General features: G+C 46.5%; 1 protein-coding gene across 1 annotated transcript in view; it reads left to right on the top strand.

Moving 5' to 3' along the window:
• GADD45A (growth arrest and DNA damage inducible alpha) overlaps window positions 1-26,716 on the top strand; it is a 78,085-nt gene that overhangs the window by 23,768 nt on the left and 27,601 nt on the right. Inside the window, exon 3 of the mRNA XM_069641938.1 lies at window positions 7,845-8,058. Coding sequence (XP_069498039.1) covers window positions 7,845-8,058 — 214 coding nt within the window. The remainder of the gene's footprint in view (window positions 1-7,844; window positions 8,059-26,716) is intronic.

The raw sequence follows: 26,716 nt of genomic DNA, 5'->3' as shown, positions 1-26,716 counted from the left end.
TTATAGAGGGTGGGGGCTGTACAAGATCCTTGGGGGACACCGCAGTTTATAGTGGTAGGATCTGCGTTAGCTCTGTCGGAGTAGACCTTCATGGCTCTTCCTTCAAGGAAGGAAGTGATCAAGGATGCTGCTTGATTAGAGAAATGGGCTGCATGGCTGAGGTGGTTGGTGAGTGTTTGGTGATCTACCAGGTCAAAAGCAGCTGATAGATCGAGGAGGATGAGCAAGGCAGGTTTGCCTTTGTCCATGATCTGTGAGATTTGATTTTTTAGGTCTAATAAAGCGGATTCTGTTCCATGCCTGACACGGAAGCCAGATTGTCTTTTGCCTAGTATGGCGTAAGCTTCTATGTATGATTGGATCTGGATGTGAGCTGCTTTGTCCAGGATTTTTAGGAGGAACGGGACTGTCATTATCGGTCTGTAGTTGTTGGGTTGTGCTGGGTCAAGTGTGGCCTTTTTTAGAAGTGGCCGCACCCAGGCTTCCTTGAGATTGTTTGGGACAATTCCTATTTGGAAAGTTGCGTTAATGAAGGCAGTAATCAGGGGTCATTCACGCATTCCTTGATGATTTTGGGAGGGCAAACGTCTGCTTTGCAGAGGGATGGTTTGAGGTTTTTGATGAGATTAAGGACCTCAGGTTCAGTGACGTTTCTGAAGGAGAATTGAGCGTGATTGAGATTACTACGCTTGTCTTGTGTAGGGCAGTTGGTTTTTTGGTTTGGGAGGGCTTTGCAGTGGTTTTGGATTTTGTTCTGGAGGAGTTTTATTTTGTTGAGCATGGCAGACTGAATGCTGGCACACCAGGCTTTGTCTTTAGTTATCTCGTCAGCGGTAGCCAGAGGAGTGACTAATTCATTAAAGATTGCGGATAGTTCTTTAGCTTGGGAGTTGGCCTTTGAGATCCTATCATTGAAGGAGTTGGATGTTGCTGCTAAGATTGGCTTTTTTATATTGGAGGGCTATTTGTTTGAAGAGGCTCTTATTTAGATCACTCAGATGTAACGCTCACCTGATTCCCGTAGAGGCGCCGGTCTTGACTGGGCGTATACCGTATCTTCAAAGGTGATGTGTAACACACGGCTGGCTCTTTGGGCTGGACCTCTGTGCACTGTATGTCTGACTTGAAGGTTAAGATGTCTGCAGATAGAAAATATGGGATTAAGGAACTGGGTTATTGAATGTCTCTCTCTTCTTCCCTTTCTCTTCTCCTGTAGAACCCCAAAGGTTAACGCTCTCACCTTAGGTAAGTGAACGCCGTGCTCTCCATCTGCCTCGGGGCAGGGTGCTGTAACCAGTTTCTTCACTGGATAAGGGGAGCAGGCCTCTTGACTTCAGAGGACTGCTGTCCGTCGTTTACTGCACGAACGGTAAGTTTCGAGTAATTCTAATGTCTTTAAAGTCTTTAGTAATGATGTTTCTTGTTTTGCAGGGTTCCGGCGATGGCGGATGACGGGCTGAAGTGAGTTGAAGATGGAGCCTGTGTGATGAATAGAAGCGCCTGGAAGCACGTAAGTAAGCGCTTGTTGCCTGCTTCACGATGCGCTCTGTCTTTTTATTTTGCAGGTACAAGTTCGGAGCGGCTGCAGGGTGCCGGAATACCCACTGGGTTAGATGTGGAAAGGAGTAATGGCACGTGAGTATTAAAGTTCCCCAATGTCTTTAAACGCACCTTGTTTTGTCTTTCAGATGCGGGATGCAGCGCCGAAGGCCTCCGCAGCGTGCGAAGAGTTGGTAAGCTTTTGTCTTTCAGATGCCGGAATGCAGTGTGAAGACCTCCGGAGCGCACGAAGAGTAGGTAAGCCTTTGTCTTTCAGATGCCGGAATGCAGCGCGAGGCGTTGGTGACAGCCGATGGACCAGGTAAGTGAAGAGCTGTCACTGAAGACCGTAATGCTAACCTGTTCTTTCTTGTCTTTATAGGTGTTGCTGAAGACTGGATTCAGGATGGTAAGCCTTTTTCCTTAGGCCCAGGATCAGATGCAGAAGACACGATGAGCGTTCTGCTGCAGAGGATGCAGAATAACGCAAAGCAAGATTCATCCATCGGGTGTGGTTTAAATAGCCTCCTGTAGTGCTTAGGTGTCTCCTTCCACAGCCACGCCTAGGTAAGAAAAGAGTTCCTGCTTTCCAGAAGAGTTCCAGTGTGGCACCTGCCCCACCCAACAGGAAAAGTAGTTCCAAACAGAAGAGGATCAGAGGCTCAACTGGCAGGCAAGTAAGCAGCATGGTTTGCTGCAGGTAAGTCCACCCAAGCATTATGAGCCCGGCGCTTCCAGCGCTGGGACTGGGCATATTTATGAGCCTGGTGCCACTGGCGCCAGGACTGGGTCCAAAAGGTCCCAATTGGGACTGGTTGGCACTCGGAACCTGGGTTATGGATCTGCTTCCAAGGGAGTTGGGAAAACCCTGACCTTTTGGAAGCAGAGATCATGACATCAGATCTGTTTGCCAGTTTTTAAGCGACTGGCTCTTTTGAGCTCGGAGGGTTTGGAGTTCTTCCGAGAACCAAGAATTGCAGTGAAATTATTTTTTTTCCTTCTTGCTTTCAAGTGGGGCTATAGAGTTTATGGCATTGGTGAGAGTATCATTGAAGATAGCTGATAGTATATTTGGGTCCTGAGAGAAAGGTGGTGCTAGGCAGGGGCTTTTAAGGTGGGAACGCAAGTTGTCTGCGTTGAGTTTTTTTAGAACTTCTTATTGTGGCAGGTGGTGCGTGGGTGAGAGTCTTAGGTTTAGGGTTGGTGGGGGATGAGGAATTTGATGCATGTGTGGTCCGTCCAAGGAAGGGCGGTGTTTGAGGTAATGTTGGATGCACAGTTGTGATCCATGACCCAGTCAAGGGTGCGGCCTTTGGAGTGAGTAGGGGTGAGGACTCTTTGGGAGAAACCTAAGTCTGCCAAGTTTTTTTAGCTAGGGTTGCGGCGGATTTATCCTCAGGATCATTGTATCCTAAATTTAAGTCTCCTAATAGAAGGATTTTGGAGGACTTTTTAATGTTGTTGATGAGTCGATGGGAGAGGTGCTCTTGGAAGTCAGCTGGGAGTACGGGAGATCTGTATAGGATGTGGATGTTGATTAGATTATTGGGGGAGAGCGTAAGCTTGGCTGATAGCATATCAGCATTACCACCCCATGTACTATGGTCTGCTAATCTGATGGATAGTGAGTCTTTGTGGATAAGGGCGACTCCCCCTCCAATCTTATCCCATCTATCTTGCCTAAGGATGGTGTAGCCTGTGGGTAGGGCTAGTGCGATGGCTGGGCAGAAGGCATCATTGAGCCAGGATTCGGTGATGCAAAGTAAATCCAGATTAAGTGTGGATAGTAGATTATTTATACCGAGGGCATGTGCAGGTAGGGAGCATGCGCTCAGTAGTGCACATTTAAGAGGTGGGTGTTGTGTGCCTTTTGATGTTTTTGTTTGTACTAGTATGGGGTGAAGTGTGCTTGTTGTGGTGTGTGGTAGTGAGGAGCCTAGTGTGAAGTAGTGTAGAGGCATGTTGGGGTGGTGGGGGAGAGGGGCAGTGCCTATGCCCATCTTAGTATGGGGTAGTGGTGCAGTGCGGGTGCCTAATCTGGTGTTTCTTGTCGTGATGGGTGTGGGTGAGCAGTGCAAATACCTAGGAAGTGATTGATTTCTGAGATTGCGGATTCTGGTGGCTATGCTAGGTGGCCGAGACTGTGTGATGTTGTAGTCTGGTGCTGCGGCATGTGAATTTAGTGCTGGGAATATGTGGGGAGGTGTAGAGACCATTATAGTGAGGGCTATAAGGGGGGAGGGATGGAGGGATGGAGGGAGGGAGGGAGGGAGGGAGAGAGGGAGAGAGGGAGAGAGGGACTCTCTAAGGGGCAAATTCTATTTTCTAAGTGGGGCAGGCAGAGGCTAAATGGTGGCAGGGCATAATAGGTAGCAGTTGGTTGTACAAGCGGATAAGCAATACTGGTCAATACGCTAAATCGTATAGTGAGATATTATATATCAACAATATACCAGGTGATGGCAAGCAATTGTCCAAAGTCAGTAAAAAGCAGAGGTACCCGTGAGGTGTACTGCATGAAGGGATTAGGCGGAAAGGTTAGGTTCTGGGGAGGTGTGGGCAAGCTGCAGGGTCAGGGCAGGCTTACCAGAAAATGGGCAGAATCCTTAGCCCAGGCCTCAGGTGTCCCCGGACAGGCTCCAGACAGGGAAAGTTCCTTGTGATGAGGATCCTTTGGATGAGGGGGCCGGCGTTTGCCTGCCGGCGCCTGATTGGCCTTCTGTAGTTGCAGCTGGCCAATGGGGGCTCTCCTGGATGTCATGTGGTCGCCTTCTTGGCAAGGAGGAGGTTGGCGGCCATGTTGAAGCAGGAACACCTCACGTGTTCCAATGGAAGCACAGAAAAAACGCTCGAAATGCGCTTTTTAGGTCGCTTTTTTCAATAAAAATATAATTTACACTGCTCATGTGTAATTATGGGGCTAGGAGGAGCACTTTTCAGTGGGTGGGATAAACATAGGCTGGGAGCCTAGCTGGGGGTGGATGCACTCTGATGGAGGGCTAGGGCTAGGAGGAGCACTTTTCAGTGGGTGGGATAAACATAGGCTGGGAGCCTAGCTGGGGGTGGATGCACTCTGATGGAGGGCTAGCCCACTGCTCCTGCAGTGTTGAGGGCTCCTGCACCTAGGTGGGCCTCTGAAATTATGCTTTGTCCGCAATGTCTGGTTGTGGACATTCAGCACGAAGTCTGGCCCTGACTTCCTTGTCAAGTGGCTTGCGCAGCCTAAGGTGGATGTAATTTGATGTCTTGGAAGATGGTACCCAGTCGGTAGACCTGGGGTGTATTAAGTCTTCCGGGGTAAACATCCCTTCTGCAGGAGGCTTGTTCCCGGTTATGTCTTTAGGGATGGGGTCTGTCACAATCCCTGACCCTGAGGGTTTTGAATCCTCTAGATGAAATTCCTCTTCTGAAGAAGAGTGGGAAAGATCAGCGCCGTAGACGCTCCTATTATGATCTTCTTCCGTGCCCTGTCCATATCCTTCTGGGCTTGAGGGTCTATCTCCCCTGATTTCTTCCTCGGGCTAAGAGGGTTTGTGGGAAGGGGTTACCTTCCTGTTCATAAAGGCTTGTTTCAGCCTGGAGAAGGCGTCCGTTACGGCAACTGTGGCATTAGTTGGCTTGTTTGGGATGGGGGGGGTCGTAGAGCTCTTGACCCTCTTAAATGCTCCTCCATAGTGTCTAGGCGATTTTTGTATGGGAATGAGCATATCCGTTACAGCTTTCTTAATACTGGTCTCCACTGAGGATCCCAGAATCTTCTGTAAACTATTAGCCATTGTCACTTCATCTATATAGCAGTGATCTCCCTCAGTCTCAGACCAAGCCTGATCTGATTGAGGTGAGTACTGCGCTGCCATGAAAAATAAATAAATGCACCTTACTCACTTTTTTTTTTTTTTTTTTCTGGGCTTCTGAACGCCTTCTCTCACTGCCCAGTAATCTTATGTACAGTTCAGCTTGTTAATGTTCTTAGAATGCTTAACAGGAGATTTCTTTCTCCTCCTTATGCAAATTTGGAGTTTAAATATATATATCTTCACTCGCGTGGGTTTACTTGTTAATCCGCAATGAAAATCGCAATGAAAAATAAATTGTTACTGCCTGAAGAGAGGGAGAGATATTCCGGCGCTCGAGCTCTCAAGAACCGTTATACTATTAACGGTCATGCACACTCGAGCGCCGGAATGTTGAGGAAAGGACCAGGGAGAGCTGGAGCTCCCCTGGTGGTCTGCAGGCGGCGCAGCTTGTTCCAGCTAGGCCACGCCGGCTCCCCAGTGCTCAAGGAGAGCAACAAGATACGGGAAGCGAGGGATCCGCTCGACGAGCGGATGTAAAAGCAGCTGATCAGCTGTGACCGCGCGAAGCGGAGTTTCGCATTATGCAGCGTCCGAGGCCAGTAGAAGGCAACTGGCGTCGGAGCGCACGACAATAAATAACAATACAAAATCAATAGATATTGAAGGTAAATTCGTATAAGCAGAGCGCGCTCTTAATAACAATGAAATAAATATAAAAAGTTATAAAGTTGTAAAGTTATTTTTAAAATTATGAAATCCTGTCATAAACAGTGCTAAACATGAAGTACTTATCTCTTGCTGTGAGCAGCAGCAAAGAAAGAGGAAGTGACATGTTTAGGACTGTTTATGGAGGGGATCTGGACTACTATTGGTGGACTAAGTCACATGTTGGCCTCTAAATGAACTGGAGCAAAGCTACCTGGGAAATGCAGTTCCTTCAGAGACTCCTAGTTTTATGTTATGATGTTACTGTTATATTACTATATTTATTATATATTTAGTGCACCTGTTTTTTGCACATTACTCATGGCACATTTGGGTGCACAAATATCTTGCTGCTGAGCCTTTTCTTTATTGTTAAATAAAAGAAAGAGAAGCGTAATGGGAGCCTCCGGTCTTGACATAGAATTGGCACTTTCTGCTAGAGGAAACAGCCACCCAAAAAAATCAATTCCTCCAAGATCAGCAGTTTGGGAACCCCATTCCCTAAAATGAAAGCAATTGGTAGACGAGTTTACCAACGCTTAGCCACAGAGAATCTACTGCACACACAGATAGGACACAGTCCCTGTCAGACAACAGGAAAACATTAGCAGAGTAAACCGAGATCGGGGCCTAGCCTGGCATGTAGACCATCTGTCACAACGTCGACTGACGAGAAAAAGGGAAAGTATGGGGCAGGCCCATTTGAGGTAACTGGAAAAATGGGGAGCTGGAGATTGAGACGCGTTTAAATGGGGAGCTGGAGATTGAGACGCGTTTGCATATGCAGACATATACTTCATCGACTGAAAGAGAGGGACATGGATGACCGACTGGCGTTCCTATAAAGCAAGCTCACATCTCTATTTCTCAAATTGTGTTGCCTTTGGTGCTGACCTATTTTTCCACCTGGTATTTTTGTGTGGGGTCTTTTGCATTTGAGCTGTGATGAGTGAAGAACAAGTAGTGTGATTTTTATTTTGTTATATATTTAAAGCTCTGTTACATTCCAGGTGTTGTGGACGTGGCTAGATTTGCAGATGGATCCATGCCACTGAAAGGACAGTAGAACTCGGGCAGTCAGATAGGGCTGGTGGAAATTCTGCATGCCCGGCTACAGGCATAAGAGGTTTTGAGTATGTACTGGAGAAAATTCCAGCTAATTCAACTTGCATCAAAGCAGGGGTTTTGTTATTGGTGTCTAAAGTTGTCTGTTTTCAGATTCTATTTAACTTTTTCTCCATTACAGGTGTATAGCCCAATGTCCAAATACCCCTCCATATGTTTGGATCTGATGGAACACGTTTGTAATTGGTGAACTATTATTTCTGCTCAATGTATAGTGACTTCAGCTAGGCAGTGCCCCCAAAAGTCTGATGTCCGTTTTTAATATGAATGGGCATTTGGGATATTAATCTAAGCCCTGTTGCGGTCTACGAAAGGCTGGTAATGCAAGGGGCAAGCAACAACTACTTTACTGTCAGTTCAAAGAGTATTAACTGACTGTTCTCCGGCTCTACCCGCTTTTCAGAGACCCCAATACCTCCGATGGCTTTGTTTCCGTAGTCCCATCTCAGCTAGCAGCGGAACGCACCCCTGGATCCGTGAGGTGCCAGCTCTGAAACAGTTACCATAGTTTCCCGCACACTTTGTGATTGAGGGCGCGGCACAGTAGGGTAGGGTAGGGTACACTCACTCAAGCGACGTTTTCATTTTTACTTTAAGTACTTTTGTTGTGGTTAGTTGAGGGGCCTTGAGATGTGCGTCAGCGGTTCTAAAAATAATCTCCCCCCACCTACTTCCCAGGGATCCAGATAACGTGGTGCTTTGTTTACTGGCTGCGGACGAGGAGGATGACCAGGACGTGGCTCTGCAAATACACTTCACCCTAATCCAGGCTTTCTGCTGCGAGAATGACATCAACATCCTGCGAGTTGGCAACGTGGGTCGGCTGGAGGCCATCCTGGGCGGGTCATGCACGGAGGGGCAAGGAGCGGATCTGCACTGCGTTCTGGTTAACGTAAGTCTCACACCCCGGCATTGTTTAAAGGGGCAAACGCGGGGAGTTCTGAAGCAAACTGGGGGGTTTATGTGCCATGGGTTGTAGACAGCAAGCACCTCATGTTTGCAGCGTGTCTGGGATGCCTTTAACCGTGTTCTATTCGATTAGCCATCCAGTGAGAACCTGGAAGTTTAAGGGGACGCAAGTTCACGTTAACAAAAATGTTATTCAGTAATGGTTTAGTATCCTACTTTGTGGTTTCATAAGTGTTTTTAGAGATGTACAGATTCCTGAGTATTATACCAATTATCATGAGTTTTCAAGTCTTTGGTGGCATAAAGTGATCTACTGCGTTGTTGCCACTGAAGTACTATAGGAGAATTTTGAAATGTTTTTTTAAACTTTCAGCTTTGTAAAGTCGCTGGTACTGCACACCTGCTACTTTACAGTTGAAAGCCCGGTATTTTGCGGCCCACTAAATGGGCCGTTTTCAGCTCTCTGTTGAAATTAATGTATGGGCACACCAAGTCCAAAGGGAAACCCGTGCCACAAAAGACGGATTCTAACTGTCAAAATCATTTTTGCAACCACAATTTGTCAGTGTTTTATGTTGTGTATTGTGTGCCAAGATGGGACTCGATTAATCGTACTTGGCTTCATTCATGAACATTCAAGATATTTTGCAACAGACTGACAGATTTTGTTTTTTAACTGATCAGAATTTGACGAGTAGTTTTGGGGAAAGTATGAAGTTAGAGCTATAGCACTTTTTTATGGTGTCGCCTTCCCAAATATAGAGAGTAGCAATAGCACAAGGGGCATTTGCTCGCAGGGGACTTGTGCACATTGTCTAATGTGCATAGGCGACATGGTGCTTCCCTTTTTTTTTCTTCTGCAAGAGTCTAGACGCTGTCCAGAGAGGGCTACTGTAGTTTCACTTCCCTACCTTCCACTGCTTTTTGGCCGCTGACACACCTTGCACATTCCTAGCCAGCAGCATGGTTTCGATGATGCAAGCTCAGCAGTTTTTGCTCTCGCTGCCCTTTGTCCTTTATTGGGGTGTGTTACCTGCGTGGTTTGTTCCCGGACTTGTTGGACTTTTGCTGAGTTCATGAATACGTATTAGCGTTACCAACCTTCCTTAGCACGTCGCATCAAAAAGATGGCTGGTGTTAATCAACAGACGTTGCTTCTTCAATTGGTGTACTGATTTTAACTGACTGTGAGACCTATTGAGATTGTTTCCAAGTGCAAAAATTAGTGGAACTGTGCATGGGTCTTGGCCTTTGCAAAACCGCTGCTGACCGTGGTGTACAACTGGGAGATCTGAGGTCCGCATCGGCTTTGTGTCAGATGGGTGTTGAAAATTGCGGCCCCCATAGGGCAAAAGTTTCTTCACTCTAAGTGACTGATGTTGAGGGTGCCGTCGATATACTGAACTCCCACCTCCAGTCTGCTTTGGAAGCAGAGTGTGTGAGGGCTGAAGAGTGGCCCTTGGCCTCCAGGGCGCTGCTACTAAAAAAACGACCGGTGTGTGTGTGTGTGTGTGTGTGTGTGTGTGTGTGTGTGTGTGTGTGTGTGTGTGTGTGTGTGTGTGTGTGTGTGTGTGTGTGTGTGTGTGTGTGTGTGTGTGTGTGTGTGTGTGTGTGTGTGTGTGTGTGTGTGTGTGTGTGTGTGTGTGTGTGTGTGTGTGTGTGTGTGTGTGTGTGTGTGTGTGTGTGTGTGTGTGTGTGTGTGTGTGTGTGTGTGTGTGTGTGTCTTTACATCGGGCAAGATCACAGGGACTGACGATTAGTGAGAGCACTGGGAATTGGACAATTGTTCTAGTTTGTAGTACTGGTATATATTGCAGTGTTTTTATTTCTCTTTTTTTGGCTGCCAGCATGAAAATATGTGCCAAACATTTCTACCCATTATTTAAAGATTTGTCAGGGAGTTTGGTCTATAAATTACTGTGTTTAAACTCTTTGTGAGGAATTGCCATCTGGCAAAAGCATAAAAGCCGTGGCTTTTTCACTTTTTTTATTATTAAAATGTTCCAGGATTCCAGCTGCCAACCTGACCCCACAGCCCTTGCATAAAGCTCCATGCCAAAAGCAGAATGACGCTTGTGCCCTGTTGCACTAGTCTCCACATCTGCAATACCTGCTGTTCAGTAGTACAGAGCAGGTTCAGGGGTCACAGGTGCCCTTTTGACAGCTGCTGTGACAACCATGACACTGCTGTGCAGAGGCTCCATTTAAATCTACACATCTGTCCGAAAACCACATATTTAGGAGAGTTACTAACCTGGTGGCAGTTGTAAACTTAAAAATATGTAATTTCTGAGTTTAGGGTGTGGTGGTTAGTATTTTTCATAATTATTGAAGCCAACATATGATTTGGTATTCTACATGCGTCAACACTGTGAGCCCAGACCAGCCGTGGACAGGTTGTTTGTTTCCTCCGCCGCAGACAGGATGTCTCTTCTGCACCCAGCAGGACTATAGCCCTGGGTGCTGCCTCTCTTTGATCCTTTGTGAGGTCAAGTAACTCCTCTTTCCACCAAGACAGACCTACAGCAGGAGATGCCCTTGGAAGCAGTAATCAAATGACACACCCTACACAAAAGGACTAGCCTCATGCTAGGCTGTTGCATACCAAAGGGCGTTCGATGCTGTGGCCAAGGAAAGAAAGCAGGGTTAGTGTAGATCAGTGGTATATCAAGTTATCTTTGCATATGGTGTGTTTAGTTAACGTATATGTATTTCTGCAGAACCTTGATTAGACTTTTTTTTTGGGACTGTTGTACTTTGCTGTTTGGGTTATTACTGTTTCACATTCACAGCTCCCTTGAGAGTACAGCCTTCCTTTGTCTCACGTTACTACAAAAGGTGAAGGAGGTATAACTCATAACTGTGCTTGTTTCACCTTTATGATTGGGATCACTCTTCTTTTGTAGACGTGAGTGCTGAGTAAGCGTTTTCACCACCACTCCTCCTTGTACTACTTGTACTCTTGTGGGCAGTAATTTCTTCACATTCTTAATTCTTTTTTCAAGTTCCCACTAGTGCTCAGTTTCTTATGGAATTGCTCATGTGAAGGTTCTTAGCTGGCTAACTGGTACCAAAAGAAAAGGTCCTTCTTGATCTGCGAGAATACTGGCGCTGCTTATTTCCCCTGAAAATCGGAGCGAGCCGAGATTTCTGCCAGTAACCAATCCATGCTCTCTTGTGGAGTCTAGGTGATGTTGTCCCCTTCCGGGTAGTATGCTCACAGGATGTGTGTTATCGTAATAACTGGGTGGAGACTGTGATCTCTTCAGACATGAGCTTGAGTTCTTGCGTGCGCATGCACACAACCTTCCACTGCCCCCTGGGGTGTTACATGACGGAAACCAGCTTGAAAAACCTATGCCAATCCTACATACGCACGTAAATTCTGGGCTCTCTTATCTCAGTCTGTGACATGGGTTAAATGGTCCCTGTTGCTTTAAGCGGGATCCTGAGAGGTTATCTTGCTAGCGCTGAGCTCACCCAACATTTGAACACTGTAGCGATTTATACATAGCTGGCTCTACCGTTCTAATGAAGATTACTCAAGAATGATAAGATTCAAAATATAAATAATCCCACTGGTAAAAAATAGGGATACGGTCTCTCGAAAGATTCCAGTCTCTGCTTGGCCTGAGATCCAGTTTTCAGGCCTGTAGTAGGAGCTGTGGTCTGCCCCAATACACCGTCTGCAGCTAAACCAAGGAGGCAGTTATAGTACCACTCTTTGAAAGGCGATGGAATCGATCCTGCATCTTACTGCACAATCTCCCTAATTTGACACCTCAACAAAGTGGTTTTGTCGGGTGTTATATGGAAAGATCATGGATTGGGTAATGGAAAATCAAATCCTTTCAGTGTACTAGTAAGGCTTTCGGGGGTCGGGGCGGCATAGGCACAGCAGACTAAATATTGAATTTGAGCCTAGTCCTAGATAAATATGTACGTGGCTACAAAAGCACGATATATCGGGGGTTCAATGATCCCTCAACCTCATTTCACCGTATCAATCACAGAAAGCTTTGGGATATCCTGCATGCATTAGGTGTTCCAGGGGAGATTCTAAAAGTTTGAGTTGAAAGGCACACAAATCTAATGGCAAGAGTGAGGATGGGAAACTAAGGCCAAACACCAGCTTTTTGTATTCTCCAAGGAGTAAGGGAGGGGTGCGTTCTAGCACCACTGGTTTTTAATCGCTACGTAAACTCTCTACCAAATGCATTAACTGAGAGAGTAGGAAAGGGAAAAGACACAGGCTTCCCGAGTGCCTGGACACAGAACGAGACTTGAAATGAAATTCCGTGTGGAGTTCCTAGCGCCCAGGAGTTATCGTGTATGAACTGTGAGCAAAAAGTCTTCACTGGGAAGGAACAGGAGTGGGGCCAGAAGCCAGCCCCAAGCACGTCCTATTATTTTTTAATTTTTCTGTTTTCTTTGAGGAATGGGGACGATGATAGGTTAGATTAGAATTATGGATGGAGCACTGTTCTTAGTTTTCAGACATTCTGAAGAGCACATTTTCTCTATCTTTCTTTTTAGAATAAGCAAAGCTAACCGGGAAGAATATTTGAAGCTGATAAAAATAAGAGAATATTGAGTCATGTCTCGTTGTCTGATACCTGTTTCTGACATAGGCTCATACTGAGCCCACAAAGACACCTATGGGTTTAGTTTTAACCAGTGTAGACTGGTTTTATGTTCACTAGACTTCCCAGTCTATATTCATTGTGGCTGGGCCTTTTTTTGTTTGGCAGTTTTTATGGCCAGTCTTATTTGTTGGCTGTCCAAACCTTTGTGTGCTGCCCTGTGTTGTGATTGCAGGGTAGACACTGCCGCAGAGTGAAAAATATTAGGGGGAAACTGTGCATTCCTCAGATCTGTTCTGGATCACTAGTAATCAGTTTTTTCAATTGTTACAATTGTTTCCTGCAGTGTTTTGAGTGTCCTACAACCTGTATTGACAGAACACTGCGTAGTAGAGTGCGTAGTCCATATTTACTCACCCTTTTTAAATTTACTGGTATGGTCTGCACATGTGTTTTCACCCTTTTCCAACATTCATCTATTACTATGTGCTTAGTATTCCTGTGCTACACATTTCTGGTGATAGTAGCGAGGGAGCTCAGTTCAACCCATTTTGTGGCATTTTGATTCTATGGCTAAATGTGTAACTTGCCCTTCAAGCCTCCACACCGGGTCCCATTCCAGTTAATCTCATGAAAAACTGCTTTCCTGGTGGCCATCACCTCTGCCAGGAGGGTAGGTGAGATCTAGGTCCTATCCTGCAAACAACCATACCTGACTTTCCACAAATTGAAGGTGGTGATGCGTATGCACCCCTCCTTCATGTCGAAGGCTCCATCGGAATTCCACCTCAGCGAGCCTTTGGTGTTACCTCTTTTGTTCCCGAAACGTCACTGGGGGGAAAAGGCCTTGCATTCACTGGACGTTGCTCATGCCCTGAAGTTCTACATACACGTACAAAGAGTTTTCAGAAGAACACCTCACAGCTGTTCGGGGTACTTTGGTCCTGTGAACCATGGGAAGGTCTTATCCAAGACTTCCATTTCAAGTGGCTCTCTGGGTGCATCACGCACTGTCATTGGTTGGCTAACCAACTGCAGCCCGGCTGTCCCGAGAGCCCACTTCACCAGAGGGATCGCTGCGACAACGGCATTCCTGTCTGGTGTGCCCCTGCTCAACATCTGCAGGGTTGCTACGTGGAAGTCCACTCACACCTTCACAAAATTCTGCTGCATCGGCCGGGATTTCAAGGAGGAGTCCAGAGTTGGCAAAGCAGTACTACGCAAACAAATTTCTTGAGGTGGGTCGGTTCCAGGGGTAAGTGTAATTGCTTCTGTTGAGCCTTGCCACCTCCCGTGGTTGTGTAATGTTGCACTGCTATGTATTCGTTATTCATGAACATGTGAATCCATGCCAGACCCCATGCTGGAGAAGGTTTAAGTATTTTACCTGTAACTATTGTTCTCCAGCATGGGTCCAGCATAAATGCACATGCGAACCCTCCCTCTGACTCCCCTGCGGTTCTTCTTGGTCATACTGCCACTTTGCATGCTTACCAATCTGAAGATGGATGCCAGAGGAGGGGCTTAGGGAGAGGACTGTCATTGGATGGCGGCAGTATGACCCAGAGGACAGTGATTGGTTTAAAGGAGAAATACAGTGTGAAAGTGAAAGTTTTTTCTTTTACCGCGGATTCCTAGCCTGATGACGGGGGAATATTCATGAGCATGTGAAACCATGCCAGACCCATGCTGGAGAACAATAGTTACAGGTAAGTAACTAAAACCATATCAAGGTTGATTGCTCTGCCAAGTTACCTTTTGAGAGTTCTCTCACGCTTTCCCCCTTATTATAGATTTCTTCACATCCTCGCCAGAGGTCACTGAAACACGTACTGTGAACAGGGCTCCAGATAACATTTTGAAGTGGGTGTATTTTGATCCCTATTTTTTGAAGTTGGGAGTAAAATGAGTATGTTTTTGTTGTTGTACCTTTTTTTGGGTAAAAGTAATTTTTTTTAAACATTTTACATCTATTAATTAATGAAATTATAATATTATATCTTTAAAGTTCCACTACAGATCAGGCTGTAATAATAACATTATTTGTAGAGCTCCTTCATGTGGCAATGCTATGCTGGTACCTCTAATCCAAACCCATCTGTGGAACAGTGTGTGTGCAAATAAGGCACAGCTTCCTATGCGCCCTATGGTTCCAAGTTTTGTGGTTCATTTTTACTCGCCATTTATTTTTTTTTAAGAACTATTTGCCATGTTTAAGGTGTGAAAAGTTTTTTTTTTATGGCTGGCTGACCAAGAATTCATTACTGTATGGGAGATTTATCTCGAGGCCGCATGGTTTAATTCCTAGCTATATCGTCTGGACTGAGTTAATACTAGTGGCTCTGTCAAGTTCATATGGTGATGCAGAAACTTAGGGCGATGAGGCCTTTCATCTGGCACCGTGATCCAGTTTTCCCCACCTCGTCTGTGGCATAATGGTTTTAACCCTGGTTCCACACACTCTGCTTTTCCCCGGTAGTGGACTATATCAAACTAAAGACCGCCAAGTAATAATACAGCACTACACCTGCTGAAAGGCTTTGCACGTTGCATCACTTGATATTCATGTAAGCCAAACTTGGTTTGAAGGGGAGTCATTCTCATATAGCCAGAATGTACATGTCAGGATTAGGGGTGGGTGAAATTGTAAAATTCAGTTCCGCCCACCGCAAAATCTGTCAGATTTAATTCTGCTTTGCCACGTCCCCATATACAACTGACATTTCGTGCTAGACTTCAAAATGTGAAGTTTTCCTATCACGTAACAGCCTCTCTTTCCCTTACAGAGAACCCGATGAAGCGAAGCACAAGTTTTGCTTGGCTGTTTCAGCCACACGCGCAACGTCATTCTCCCTTTTTTTTTTTTTCTTTTTTTTTGTTATTTTTTTTCTTCTAGAAAGCAATGTTCTTCAAACATGTTTGTCCTGTATTTCGCACATAACGGACAATTTGCTTTCACGCCTCCAATTCGGGTTCAGTTTCGGGCCACGCAGGGCATCCATTTGTGATCCCATGCAGGCACTTTGCATCATGTTTCAGACGTGTTGTTTTCTGAACAATTTTTTTTAATTAATTTCCAACATGTGCGCAATACAGTGTAGCCACCAATATACATGTCCATTCTCACGTACAGTTCCATGTTGTATTTTCTTCCACCCCCCTTCCAGCCTACAAAGCATATCAATCTTCCTCATTCAATTTCTGTGGGCGCTCCCCCCAACCTCTCCCCCCCGCCCCGCCCGCCCCCCCCCCCGCCTAGAGGGTCACCTTCCTCCTGGCTTGCTCCGTCAGATCCAGACAGTGTCGCTACTATTTGTTTCCAGGTAATCAACGTGTCTGCTTCCTCCTTCCCACCTCTATTTGCTGCCTCATCCCACACCATGGTTTCGGCATTCGCCCATTTCTGAAGATCGTCATTTCTGAAGCCTATGCTCTCGGTCTCCTACTTCCTTTCCAATTCATTGCTATTCTGCGTTTAGCCAGTATATATGTCAAGTCTTTAAGTTTTCTCGCATGCTTATGTTTACTCGGCCTGGGGAAATCCCCCCGTCCCCCAACATGAATGCTCACAGGGAGTTCACATCTAAATTGATCTCCTTTCTTGCCATAAAGCGGGCCACCTCCTCCCAGAATTTCCTTATTTTGTGGAATGCCCAGAACATATGTACCATTCCTGCGTTTACCTCCCCACATTTCGGACATGTCTGTGTACCAGCATTTTTGAACATGGCTATCTTCTTGGGGGTCATGTATGCCCCATGGGTAGCGTATAGGTGCACCTGCTGCAACCTCACGGCTTGTTTTCTGAACAAGTTAGTCCCAAATTTTGTGCAGGGTGTACGATTCCATTTTGCGCATCTCTGTCCATTTAGGGTTCGGGCCAATGATTCGCGCTCCAAATAGGTTTTGTGCGCCATGAGGGACAGGACCTGTTCCGGCAAGCGATTTCCACTACGTTTGAGAATGCAAAACATATGTTTTGCGCTTTGCATTTTGCGCTTGAAATTGTGTCCCTTGACAGGCTACCATGTTTGTGGCCCTGCCTATATAAATTCAGCATTGCCTCCAAGTCTCCACCACGTCTTGTGTTTGGGAGAGGAGTACTAGCAGCTGCACCACCTTCTTGCAGCATCAGGACCACCGCCAGCAGCAAGCAGGAGGAGCAGCATCAGCAGGCAGCAGCTCATGATGGTGACAGGCGGCGATTCCCCTTTGTATGTAGGCAGCAGCACACCACCACAGGAGGAAAAGCACCAGTTTCCTGAAAGCAGAGCAACATCGTTAGATGACAGCCATGGTCACCTATGTTCTATGTAGTATGTTTTTCAGCACTGCCATGGGATCAGAATCTGAAGAGGCCACTGTCATCGAACCGCAAGATGAAACCACGGATGAGGCGGCATACCAAGGGGCCACTCTTTCAACCTCCTATCTCACTTTGCTCGCACTTCTGTCGCCAGTCAAGTGGGTTTAGGACTCTCAGCAGCCACCACACCACTAGTACAGAAACAGAAGAGGGAAGCCACTGTTACTCCCGTCACCATCTCCACTGTGCCAGTAGAAAACAATACCACCACCACTGGACCAGTAGTCGTCACAACCGCACCAGCAGATGACACCACCAACGAATATGACTCTGAGGAAGTCCCCATCATCGTCTTGTAGGATGATGATGAGCAGGAGGACACATCTGTCACAAGGCTTGACCTTCCTTAGCCAGTTAAGGGACCTGTAAGCAGTGCCTGCTTCATCGACAGCAGGCAGGAGGAGTAATAAAAGCTCCCAATTTCACCACCAGCACAGAAGCCAGAGAGGGGCAGCAACCACCACCACCACTATTCCAGACAATGCTACTAGCACCAATATTTGCCAAACCAGCAGCCACCCCGGCACCACAGGACCTCCACTGCCAGACTATCGGCTCCCAATACTGGACCATCGGCTCCCACCACTGCCTGACCATCAGTTCCCAGTCGCACTGCTGCCGGACCTCAGCACCCACCACCAGTGCTAGACCATCAGACCCTGGTACCGCTGCTGGAGGCAAGTCATAGATCTGGAACCACTTCACCCTTCCACCTGGAGTCGGCATGATCGAGACTGCTGCAACTGTCTTCTGCCTCCACTGCAGCAAAGAAGTTCGAAGGGGAGTCGTTTCCAGGAAATCTTCACCTGGCACATCATCCATGTTTCTACACCTTCAAAGATGTCACAAGATCTCCAGAGGTTCCGAGAGCCCAGCAGCACCACCCGGGATGACTACCTCAGGCAGCGCATCCACCACAACTACAAGAACACCAAATGTGTTGACTATTGCCCGTGAACAAATAAAGAAACACCACCCTGAAGAGTACCGGACTAGGAGGAATGAGGACCAACTCATCATGCAGACCATTGGCCTACCTCTGGCCGACACTCTACAGAAAAGAGGACGACGACAGCACCTGTCAAAGCCAGATGATGCCTGGGCATATATTTATGGCTTGTAGACCTGCTTAGAATCCCATGCTGTGTACAGGCCAACATCTGGTGGTAGTCAGAGTATTGCATGACTTGTTTTCGAAAAGGGATGTTGACTGGGCTTGTTTGTAATACTATGCCTTGAGTGACGTGTACTGTACCCATGGTCCTTCATGCGTCGAGGTCCCTCAGATTGTTTTTCATTTTCCACCATTGTAGTCGGTCGCTATTGTGGAGTTTCCTGGCTAGCGCAATTTATTATAAAAAGTTATATAATTATAATAGCCATTCAGCTCTTCGTTCGCCCATCGTTTCTATTAGCTCCAACCTTTGATGGGAGATCTCGACTCTCAACTGTTGGCTTCTGTTAGGACTGATTTTCTATACTCTGACCTGGTGGGCAGATGTATAGAAGGCCAACCTATATTGTGACAGTGACCTCTCTGGAAGCTGTAGCCAAACCAGTTCAAGGTACCAAAGCGAGTGGTCTAGGCTAAGCCTCAAGAGATGGTGAGCTTGCAAAGGGTCCACAATGAGCACACAGAGTGAAGCAGTCAAGGAACACACTTGGACATACAGATATAAAAATACTTCTTTACTTATGGCCAAAATAACACAGTGAAAAATAACTACTAACCGGTAATATTATCACGCAATATTAAAAATGAGATGCATGTATACAATACTGGTGTAGGCAAAATGCATATCAAACCCCTGAAAAGAAAGGTACAGATTAGTATTTGCACTACAAGTCCACAGAGAATCAATCCTAACTTCAGAAATCCATACCTAAGATGTATGGGGGCCTTCTGCGCAAAGGATATACGTGATGTTTTAAAAAAATATTGTACGTAATGGAGAAGTGACCAAATTTATTTAACCTAAAAACAAAAATAACTTTTTACTTTTCCAACTTTTGTTTTATATATAATGCGGGAGGAGAACCCCTGCAGGCACCTCTTACCCCTCCCAACCATTACCCCACACCCCACCTATTATGCATTATACATATACCACATTACCTACCATTTTTGGTCAAATAAATTAGGTCACTTCTCCTTGGGTAACATTGTATTCGGTCATTTCTACCAATACCCAGGGACGTCATTTCAACAAAATACCAGGGTTAGCGGAAGTGACATCACACGACCCGCTCCCTCCCGTACACCCAACCCTCCTCCCCAGAGTGACATCACTGGGAGTAATGTCGTTTGAACCCACCCCTGAGTGGCATCACAGGACGTGGCATAAAGCATTATCATGCACTAAGAGAAAAATGGTTACGATATCACTGTAATTTGACATACATTTCATACAAGAATGGATCATCATATGTAGCAGTGTGTCAAGACCCATATTACCACGGGAAGTGTATGAACCCAAATCCCGTCTTTATGTGGATCCACCCTGTTATTTCAACATGACTACAGAGCGAAATTACATTCTGGGGGGACAGGGGCGGGTATTGGGATAGGGGAAAGCCAGGATCGAAGGGGAAACGGAGAATATTTTACCAGAGAGCATGTGTTCTTATAGTCCATGGCATCCACAGTTTTTAATGATTTTGGCACTTATCCCATTTTCTTCTAATTCGACAAGTTACCTTCAGTGTTACCTCTCAGTAGGATGCGTTGTGTTGTACTGTTTGCAGTTGTTTCATGGACTTCATTATTCCTGCACAAAACGGCCAGACTTCTCTGATATTAATCTTCTTCAGAACCTACAGGTAAGTTTTTAAAGTGGGTTTCATTAGTGCATTGGCAAATACTGCTACCTGATCAACTTCCTGTATCTCTTCGAAGGGCTTGCATAACTCAAGAGGAACAAAACATTTCACGTTATTTCTATACATTACTGTCATCCCGCTCTCGCACTTTCAAACAAGTATAATATTTTTGTTTCATGTAAACATCCTTCCGTACAAGGTCTGTAGAAGTTTAGCATGTTGCAAAACCTGATTGCCAAACGTTTGATTATTAGTAGGCAGGGGGCAGGAAATAGCTACTTGGCATCAGTTGCTTTGGCGCCCTCATTTCTAGATCCCAGTGAAATCTTCAGGCTATCAAATACATCGCACTGTATGCTGAGACCCACTGATCCAGAAGAGTGAGCCACAGGCAAGTTTTCAGAGTCTTTGTAGGGGGTGGCGCAGTACTCTGGACGGCCCAAGCAACTTGATCGGCTGGGAGCAACAGGGGAGAAAATGTAATGTTGCTTCTACCACAGTTAGTTTCTATACTAGAAACTCTCGTGCACTCATTGACTGGTGAGACTATGTCTGCCCATCAAATCAAGTGATCCGAGACTGGGGGAGGGCCAGTGCAGCAATAATGCAATTCTATGTGACAGTTTTGGAGCCACTAGCAGAAGAGCACCAGGGTACACCAATGTGTCCCTCTACTTATTAAAGCTGTCCTATTGTAAGGGTGTAAACATAATCCCTTATAAGGACTCCCATTTTTGCAGGTGAAGTCAGGGTGAGATTACATTATTTGCCTGGGATACACACTTCACTCTAAACAGCCAAGAAGGGATTTTAACCCACTCTGCAATTTTGCACGGCCACCTTCTTCCACGCTTTGCTTGGAAAAAATATTTAAGTTTTGTGTGTCAAGACCTACAATAACACTGTCCTATAGAGATTACTTAAAATACACAAATTGCATAGTAAAGGATCATGACAACATGTAAATCCTTATTGCAGCAGGTTGGGCCAAAATAATATCTGTGTACTTTTTCTTTTTTTTTCCACCACATCCTGAATGGAAAACTATAAGCTGCAAAAGGTTTTATTTTCAGCGCTTTAAGACACACAATAAAATAAGTTGTGTCATAAACTCATTTAGGTTTGGAGATTCGTCAAAAACCTCCAGCGTGTTATGTATTGTTTTAAGAACATTCAACAAGGGACATCAAAGCAAACTTTACTTTTTTGCATATGAAGCTATTAGACGTTATGGTGGGTATGAACACATTTTCAAATCATGCTTTATTGTGTTGCTCGTTTTAACTGTCACAGATTTACAAGATGACTGGTGGTCTTTCAGTTGGAAATTCACCATCATGCATAAGAAAGGCTATGCTTCTGATGACAAAAGAAATGTTTTGCCGAGTTCATTTCTACACCGGCTGCAGAGCCAGGGACGCAGCCTGTGTGTCTCAGGGGGGCTGTGGCTCTGGGAAACAAGCAGTGCTTGATCATCCAACCCAAGCAGATAGCAGATTTGCCTCGGAAGAAACAAAATGCGCCCAGCATGTCCCTGATCCTTTGAACTGTTAAAGGGCACAGAAGCCCCACTCCTCAGCTAACATTTCTGGGGGTGGGGGCGGCAGCTCCATGAAGTTGCGCCCCTGACTGTAGTGGTACTGGCGGCGTACAGGATGCAGAATGGACCCAAAAGCCAAGGGGACAGCTTGACACCCAACAAAGCATGCACAATCAATAAGAGGGTTTTCGCGGACTCATATCCATTGGCTTTTTGTTTTAAAAAGCTAAGGAAAGTGGATGAAAGCAGGACCCTGCCAGCAGCAACTCAGTGAAATGGCTTAAGCCCCTATGCAAGTGATGGTGAATGAAACATGCGCTGCTTGTAAGCGGTACACGCCAAAACCTGATCAGGCGCCAGAGAGAAGAAAGTGATGCAGGAAAAGGGTAAGGGTGCAACATTCCTAGAGTGTCCAACTTCCAGATCTACAGGAACGGATGAGACCGGCGAGCTGTTAGAGTTCCGAATATGAAGACTGCAGAAGTTCGGCCAAAGTGACGAAAGAAACATTTTTTAAGATCTAGTTTACCGTGTCAAAGCGGAAGAAGGGACAGATGCAAATATAATGAGGGTGCGGGTGTGGTGGAGGGCAATAACAAGGGGGTTAAGCGATCAGTCCACCAATCTGCACCAAGGGAGAATCCCAGAAAGGGGAGATCCGGTGGGGTGCTCAGTTGGCATTTGAACATGCCAGTGCTGGGGGCCGTCAGTGAGGTCCACGATGGGCATGTATGCATCCATGAGGTGTGACCGTGCCAATGTCCTGGCAGTGGGGCACCAGTGGCAGGCATGAATATAGCACCAAAAAAGGCAAGAGAAAGGGGCACTGAGTCAAAAATTGGCCAGCTAAAGTAAAGGGATCAGACGTGCATTTGATAGTGATTTGTAGTAACAATGGAATCAAATGCCCTCATTCCGTTATCACATGGCACGAAGTTTCAACCAGAGAAACATTATCACTGCCCATGTGTCTGACCGCAACCGGGGGTTCGTCGACTCTGCACCCTTTCTTGCAAAGTGCAGGACTGGGACTCTGGCACCTACCCAATAACCTGGATCACACAGGACACTGACCCAATTCATCTTCCAGGCGTCAGCGCAGTGCACCGCTTTTATTAGTTTCTAGCAGTGCCTGGCACTCCAGTGTCAGTGAAGCATTGGTTAGTGACTTAACAATTTTGCACACAAGGGCAATGAAGATCCATAAGGCAAGGAGAAAAGGCACATGTACGGGCAACCACTTGAACAGACTATTTGAAATGCCACCTGGTTACTGTTACTGGTGCTGTTGCCGCCTGGGTATCGACAGCGCTTATTCCCCCGGGAGTCCGCATCAGACACGGCAGGAGACTGAGGAAACAAAAATGCAGTACTTCAGTGGGACCCATGCTGTGAAGTGCAACAAGTCCTCCTTCCCCGAGATGATCCGCCGGCCAAAGTGCATCTAAGATGCAAAGTGCATCTGTTTACTCTGCTGTAACGCTCGCTGACAGGGACGTGCCTTGTGAGTGTTGGCAGAGGAGGAGACGTGTTGCTGAGGTCTTCTCTTTCGCTTGTATTCATTAATATTTTGTCCCCGCTTAATTGCCCAATCTCGTGGTACAATATGTGTAGAAATGCAGTCTGTACTTGTGTCCCTCGCTGGCCCCTTGTCTCTCTTTTTTTCGCCTCGCCTGCCCTCAGAGCAGCCTGTTGATGGGGCAATGGGGACATGGACTGGACCAGAAGGATCCCCTCCCTGAGGCTCTGCTGAAAGGATCCCCTCCCGGGGGAGGAGGGAGGAACAAAAGGTGGCACGTCACGTGTGAGAATCCCCACCGTCTTCCTCACCTTAACTGTTGGGCCCGGGCCCTGGCCTGGCCCAGCCCTGTCAGCCCCCTTTTGTCCCCAGGAACTCGGCAGCTCGTGGCGCTGGGTTAACAGGTGCACACACACTGTAAAACACACAGAATAGAGTGCTTGTTGCAGTTAAATAAAGCAGCAGAGGGCATTGACGGAGGCACTCAAGCTGCTGTGCTGCTCCTTCCAGGCCTCGGCTCTGAACCCCTCTCGACTCGAGGCTCTGTTGAAAGGATCCCCTCCTGGGGGGAACAAAAGGCCGGTGGCACGTCACGTGTGAGAATCCCCATCTCCCCACCATCCTCCTCACCTTAACTAAGAGTCACTGAGTCTGAAGGACATCCATGTTGGGGCGGGGGGACGGCTGGCCCGGCAAAGTTGTGTGGGATCAGGGCTAGATGTGACACTAGCACGCGCTGGCTGAAACAAAATGGAGCCCAGCAACTTGCGTGCCTCCGGCGCGCATTTAAATTAGACACGCCCCCGGCCCATTTGCTAGCTTCTGATTGGTGGATTGCCTGGGGTCGCAGGGATTGGTCAGAGGTCACAAACCAGCAAACAGATGTCGCTCTTGCGACCTCTGGCCACCCTTAAATGGCGTCCCTGCCAATACCATGCCCAAAGGTTCAGCAAAGTTCCACACAGTTTATGAAGCTGGAAAAAAAAGAAGATTGAACTGTTCACTGGACCCCCAGAGACCCCAAGTGTCAAGGGACAAGTTAATCTAACTAATAATCCCAATTTCTGGATTGCTTGTGCGAACAAGCAATGACAAAGCCAAAGTCTTAAAGTTTTATTACAGTTTTCAAACTATTAGGCGTGCAGGTTAGTATCGCTATAACTCACCCCGTACTCCGATTCTTCATGAGTCTAGGCAGGTCGTTTTGAAGAAAGTCCAAAGTTGATGTTTTCCCGCCGTCAGCCTCAGCCCCTGATCGCCGCGGGTTGCAGTTTTGAGCAGTTCTTCCTTATGTATCTAATGCTAGTGCAAGGTCTCCCAGTTGAAAAATGCAGCTGAACCCAATGCAGTGTCCCACTCAGGACAGGAATGGACGCAGGTAAGAAGTTTCAGATGACTGGCACCGATGCACGATGACGCAAAGGGATTCGCTTGACACAGTCAGACCTTCCTTCTCATCTTGGGTCCCCTTGATGCTAGGACCACAAAATCTTGCAGAGGGAAGTCTTGTTGCACACGCCGAGGATCCCCCAAATTCCAGGCCTCAACTCGGAACGACGATGTCTGCAGCACAGTAGCCAAAACTCAGACCTGGTCAGCTACAAGACGGTTCTGGGGCACTTCCGAAGGATGTTTTTCATAGGACTCTGAGCTGATGTTGAGAATGGATGTTCCCTCCACTCCAAGGGTCGCATTTCCTTAGCAGGACTGCTGGAGATCTTCCACAAGACAGGCCTCTACGAGGGCAGCAGAACAAGTTGGTCGCCAAGCCTTCTTCTGACGGGTCCACGGTCTCCTCGCAAGTATTCTAGCTGGACAGGAGTCTTGGCTTGGCTTCTCAGTTTCTTCCAGGATCTCTACAAAGTAGGTGCAGGGGTCCTCTTCTCATCCTAAAAGCCAGGTAAGAGCAGCGGCTCCCACTAGCTAATGACAGATCTGCCCCACCCACACACCCCAGCTGTGGTCCATTCAGGACCACTGGCGACAAAACTCATGCGCACACTGGCACCAGTTTGTGGATTGGGACCAGACAGTCCCAGCCCACTTCCTGGTAGCAAACGCACATGGCCCTCTAGTAGCCCTCCAAAAGCCTCTGCTTTCCCGGGAACTGGAAGTATATATAATGACTTTCCTGGGCTTGCAGGACAGGAAGAAGGCAAAAAGACAAGATGGCCATAGGTCAAGCGAAAAACCTTGTGGCATGGCCATGTTTGACCACTAGCCACAGTTGGTAGCCAAACGCGGTAAGCCTAAAACTGCATTGTAAATTGCATTGTACAATGAAAAAAAGTTACCACAAGTGATAACAAGTTACTAAAAGTAGTAACAAAGTAACAAGACTAAGGCAAACAATGTTTCCCAGTACTGACGGCCTGAAGGACATTTCAGTTTCCTCATAACAGATGAGCAAAAGCCAGTATAGTGAAGCTGCACTGTGAAAAGAACAGGTCAGATACAAAAATAAAAGCTAAAGGTTTGGGGTTCCATAGACATGGAAAGATAGTTGCAGTAAAGAGGAATCTTTCCTAAAAGACCTACACCAGGCCCAGGCCTGTTACAGTAGGGAAAGTGGGGGGTGGTCATTTACCCATGCACTTAGAGAGCATATTTTACTTGTTCTCCATTTTCCATTCTTCGTTGGGTTGCCTTTTACATTGAAAATGGAAAACACACCTTTTAAAGCAATGACATTCCAGTCCAGGTTCCCTCCCATGCCACTCCAGTTGGAGGGTGCATTTAGCAATTCACCCACACGTGGGAGGGGAGCACAGCCGCTCAATGGGTGTTATCCGGGAGGGGTGGGGGTATTCAAATCTGTTTATTTTTAATCTCAAACATTCTCCACAACATCAGAAGATACTATAAGTAGAAATCAAGTCTCTTCTTCAGAAAGGCACAATAGAGCTAGTTCCAGCTGAACAGGTAAACCAGTGTATTTGTTCAGTTCCTAGTGCCAAAGAAGAATTTAACTATGCACCCTGCGTTGGACCTATGTCTAGCCAACACGTATGTGTGTGAAACCACGAAAGTTTCGCATTACAACACTACAAAAAGTGATTCCACTCTTAAATCCATGGGATTACATGGCATCATTGGACATGAAGGATGTATACGTTCATATTTCAACACTGCCAGCGCACCAAAAATACCTGCGCTTCCAGCTAGGGAATACACACTAATAGTTCAAGGTTCTCCCCTTTGGTATTTTATCAACACCATGGGTGTTAACCAAAGTACTAGCCTGCAAAGGCAATCAATCCCAGTGTACCCTTATGTGGACTGGCTCATAACAGGAGAAGAGCCACAAATGTGTCAAAAGAACACTCGAGCAACAATCAATTTATTGTTCCAATTGGGGTGCTCAATCAATTCTAAAATATCAAGTGTCGTCCCCAGTCAAGTAAAGCACTTCCTGGGAGCAATCGTAAAGAAATGGGAAGAGTTGGTATGTCCCTCAAACAAGGGAGTCCAAAACATGCTATTCCAGATACCTCATTATGTGGCTGGTTGTCAGATAACCATGCACAATGGAATGCGCCAGCTCGGGATGATGGCTTGTTGCATTCATCTAGTCCTTCGTGCGGCTGCGCATGCACCCAGTGCAAGAGTGGCTAACAAAACAATGGTCTTAGGCAATCGGTCAGTGTGATGATCTAGTGGTTGTTAGTACATGCTCTATGCTGGTGGACCAAAGAAAATGTTAAAAGGGAAACCCTTTTGCAACCCACCAGTGCAGGCTACTGTCACAACAGACGCCTCACTCTCAGGCTGGGTAGCACATTACCTTCATTACACTGCGAACAGCGCGTGGAC

This window comes from Ambystoma mexicanum, chromosome 1q (assembly GCF_040938575.1).
Source record: "Ambystoma mexicanum isolate Mex_15411 chromosome 1q, UKY_AmexF1_1, whole genome shotgun sequence".
Classification (NCBI taxonomy): Eukaryota; Metazoa; Chordata; class Amphibia; order Caudata; family Ambystomatidae; genus Ambystoma; species Ambystoma mexicanum.
The sequence above is the reverse complement of the archived record's forward strand: the minus strand, read 5'-3'. Positions and strand labels throughout refer to the sequence as shown.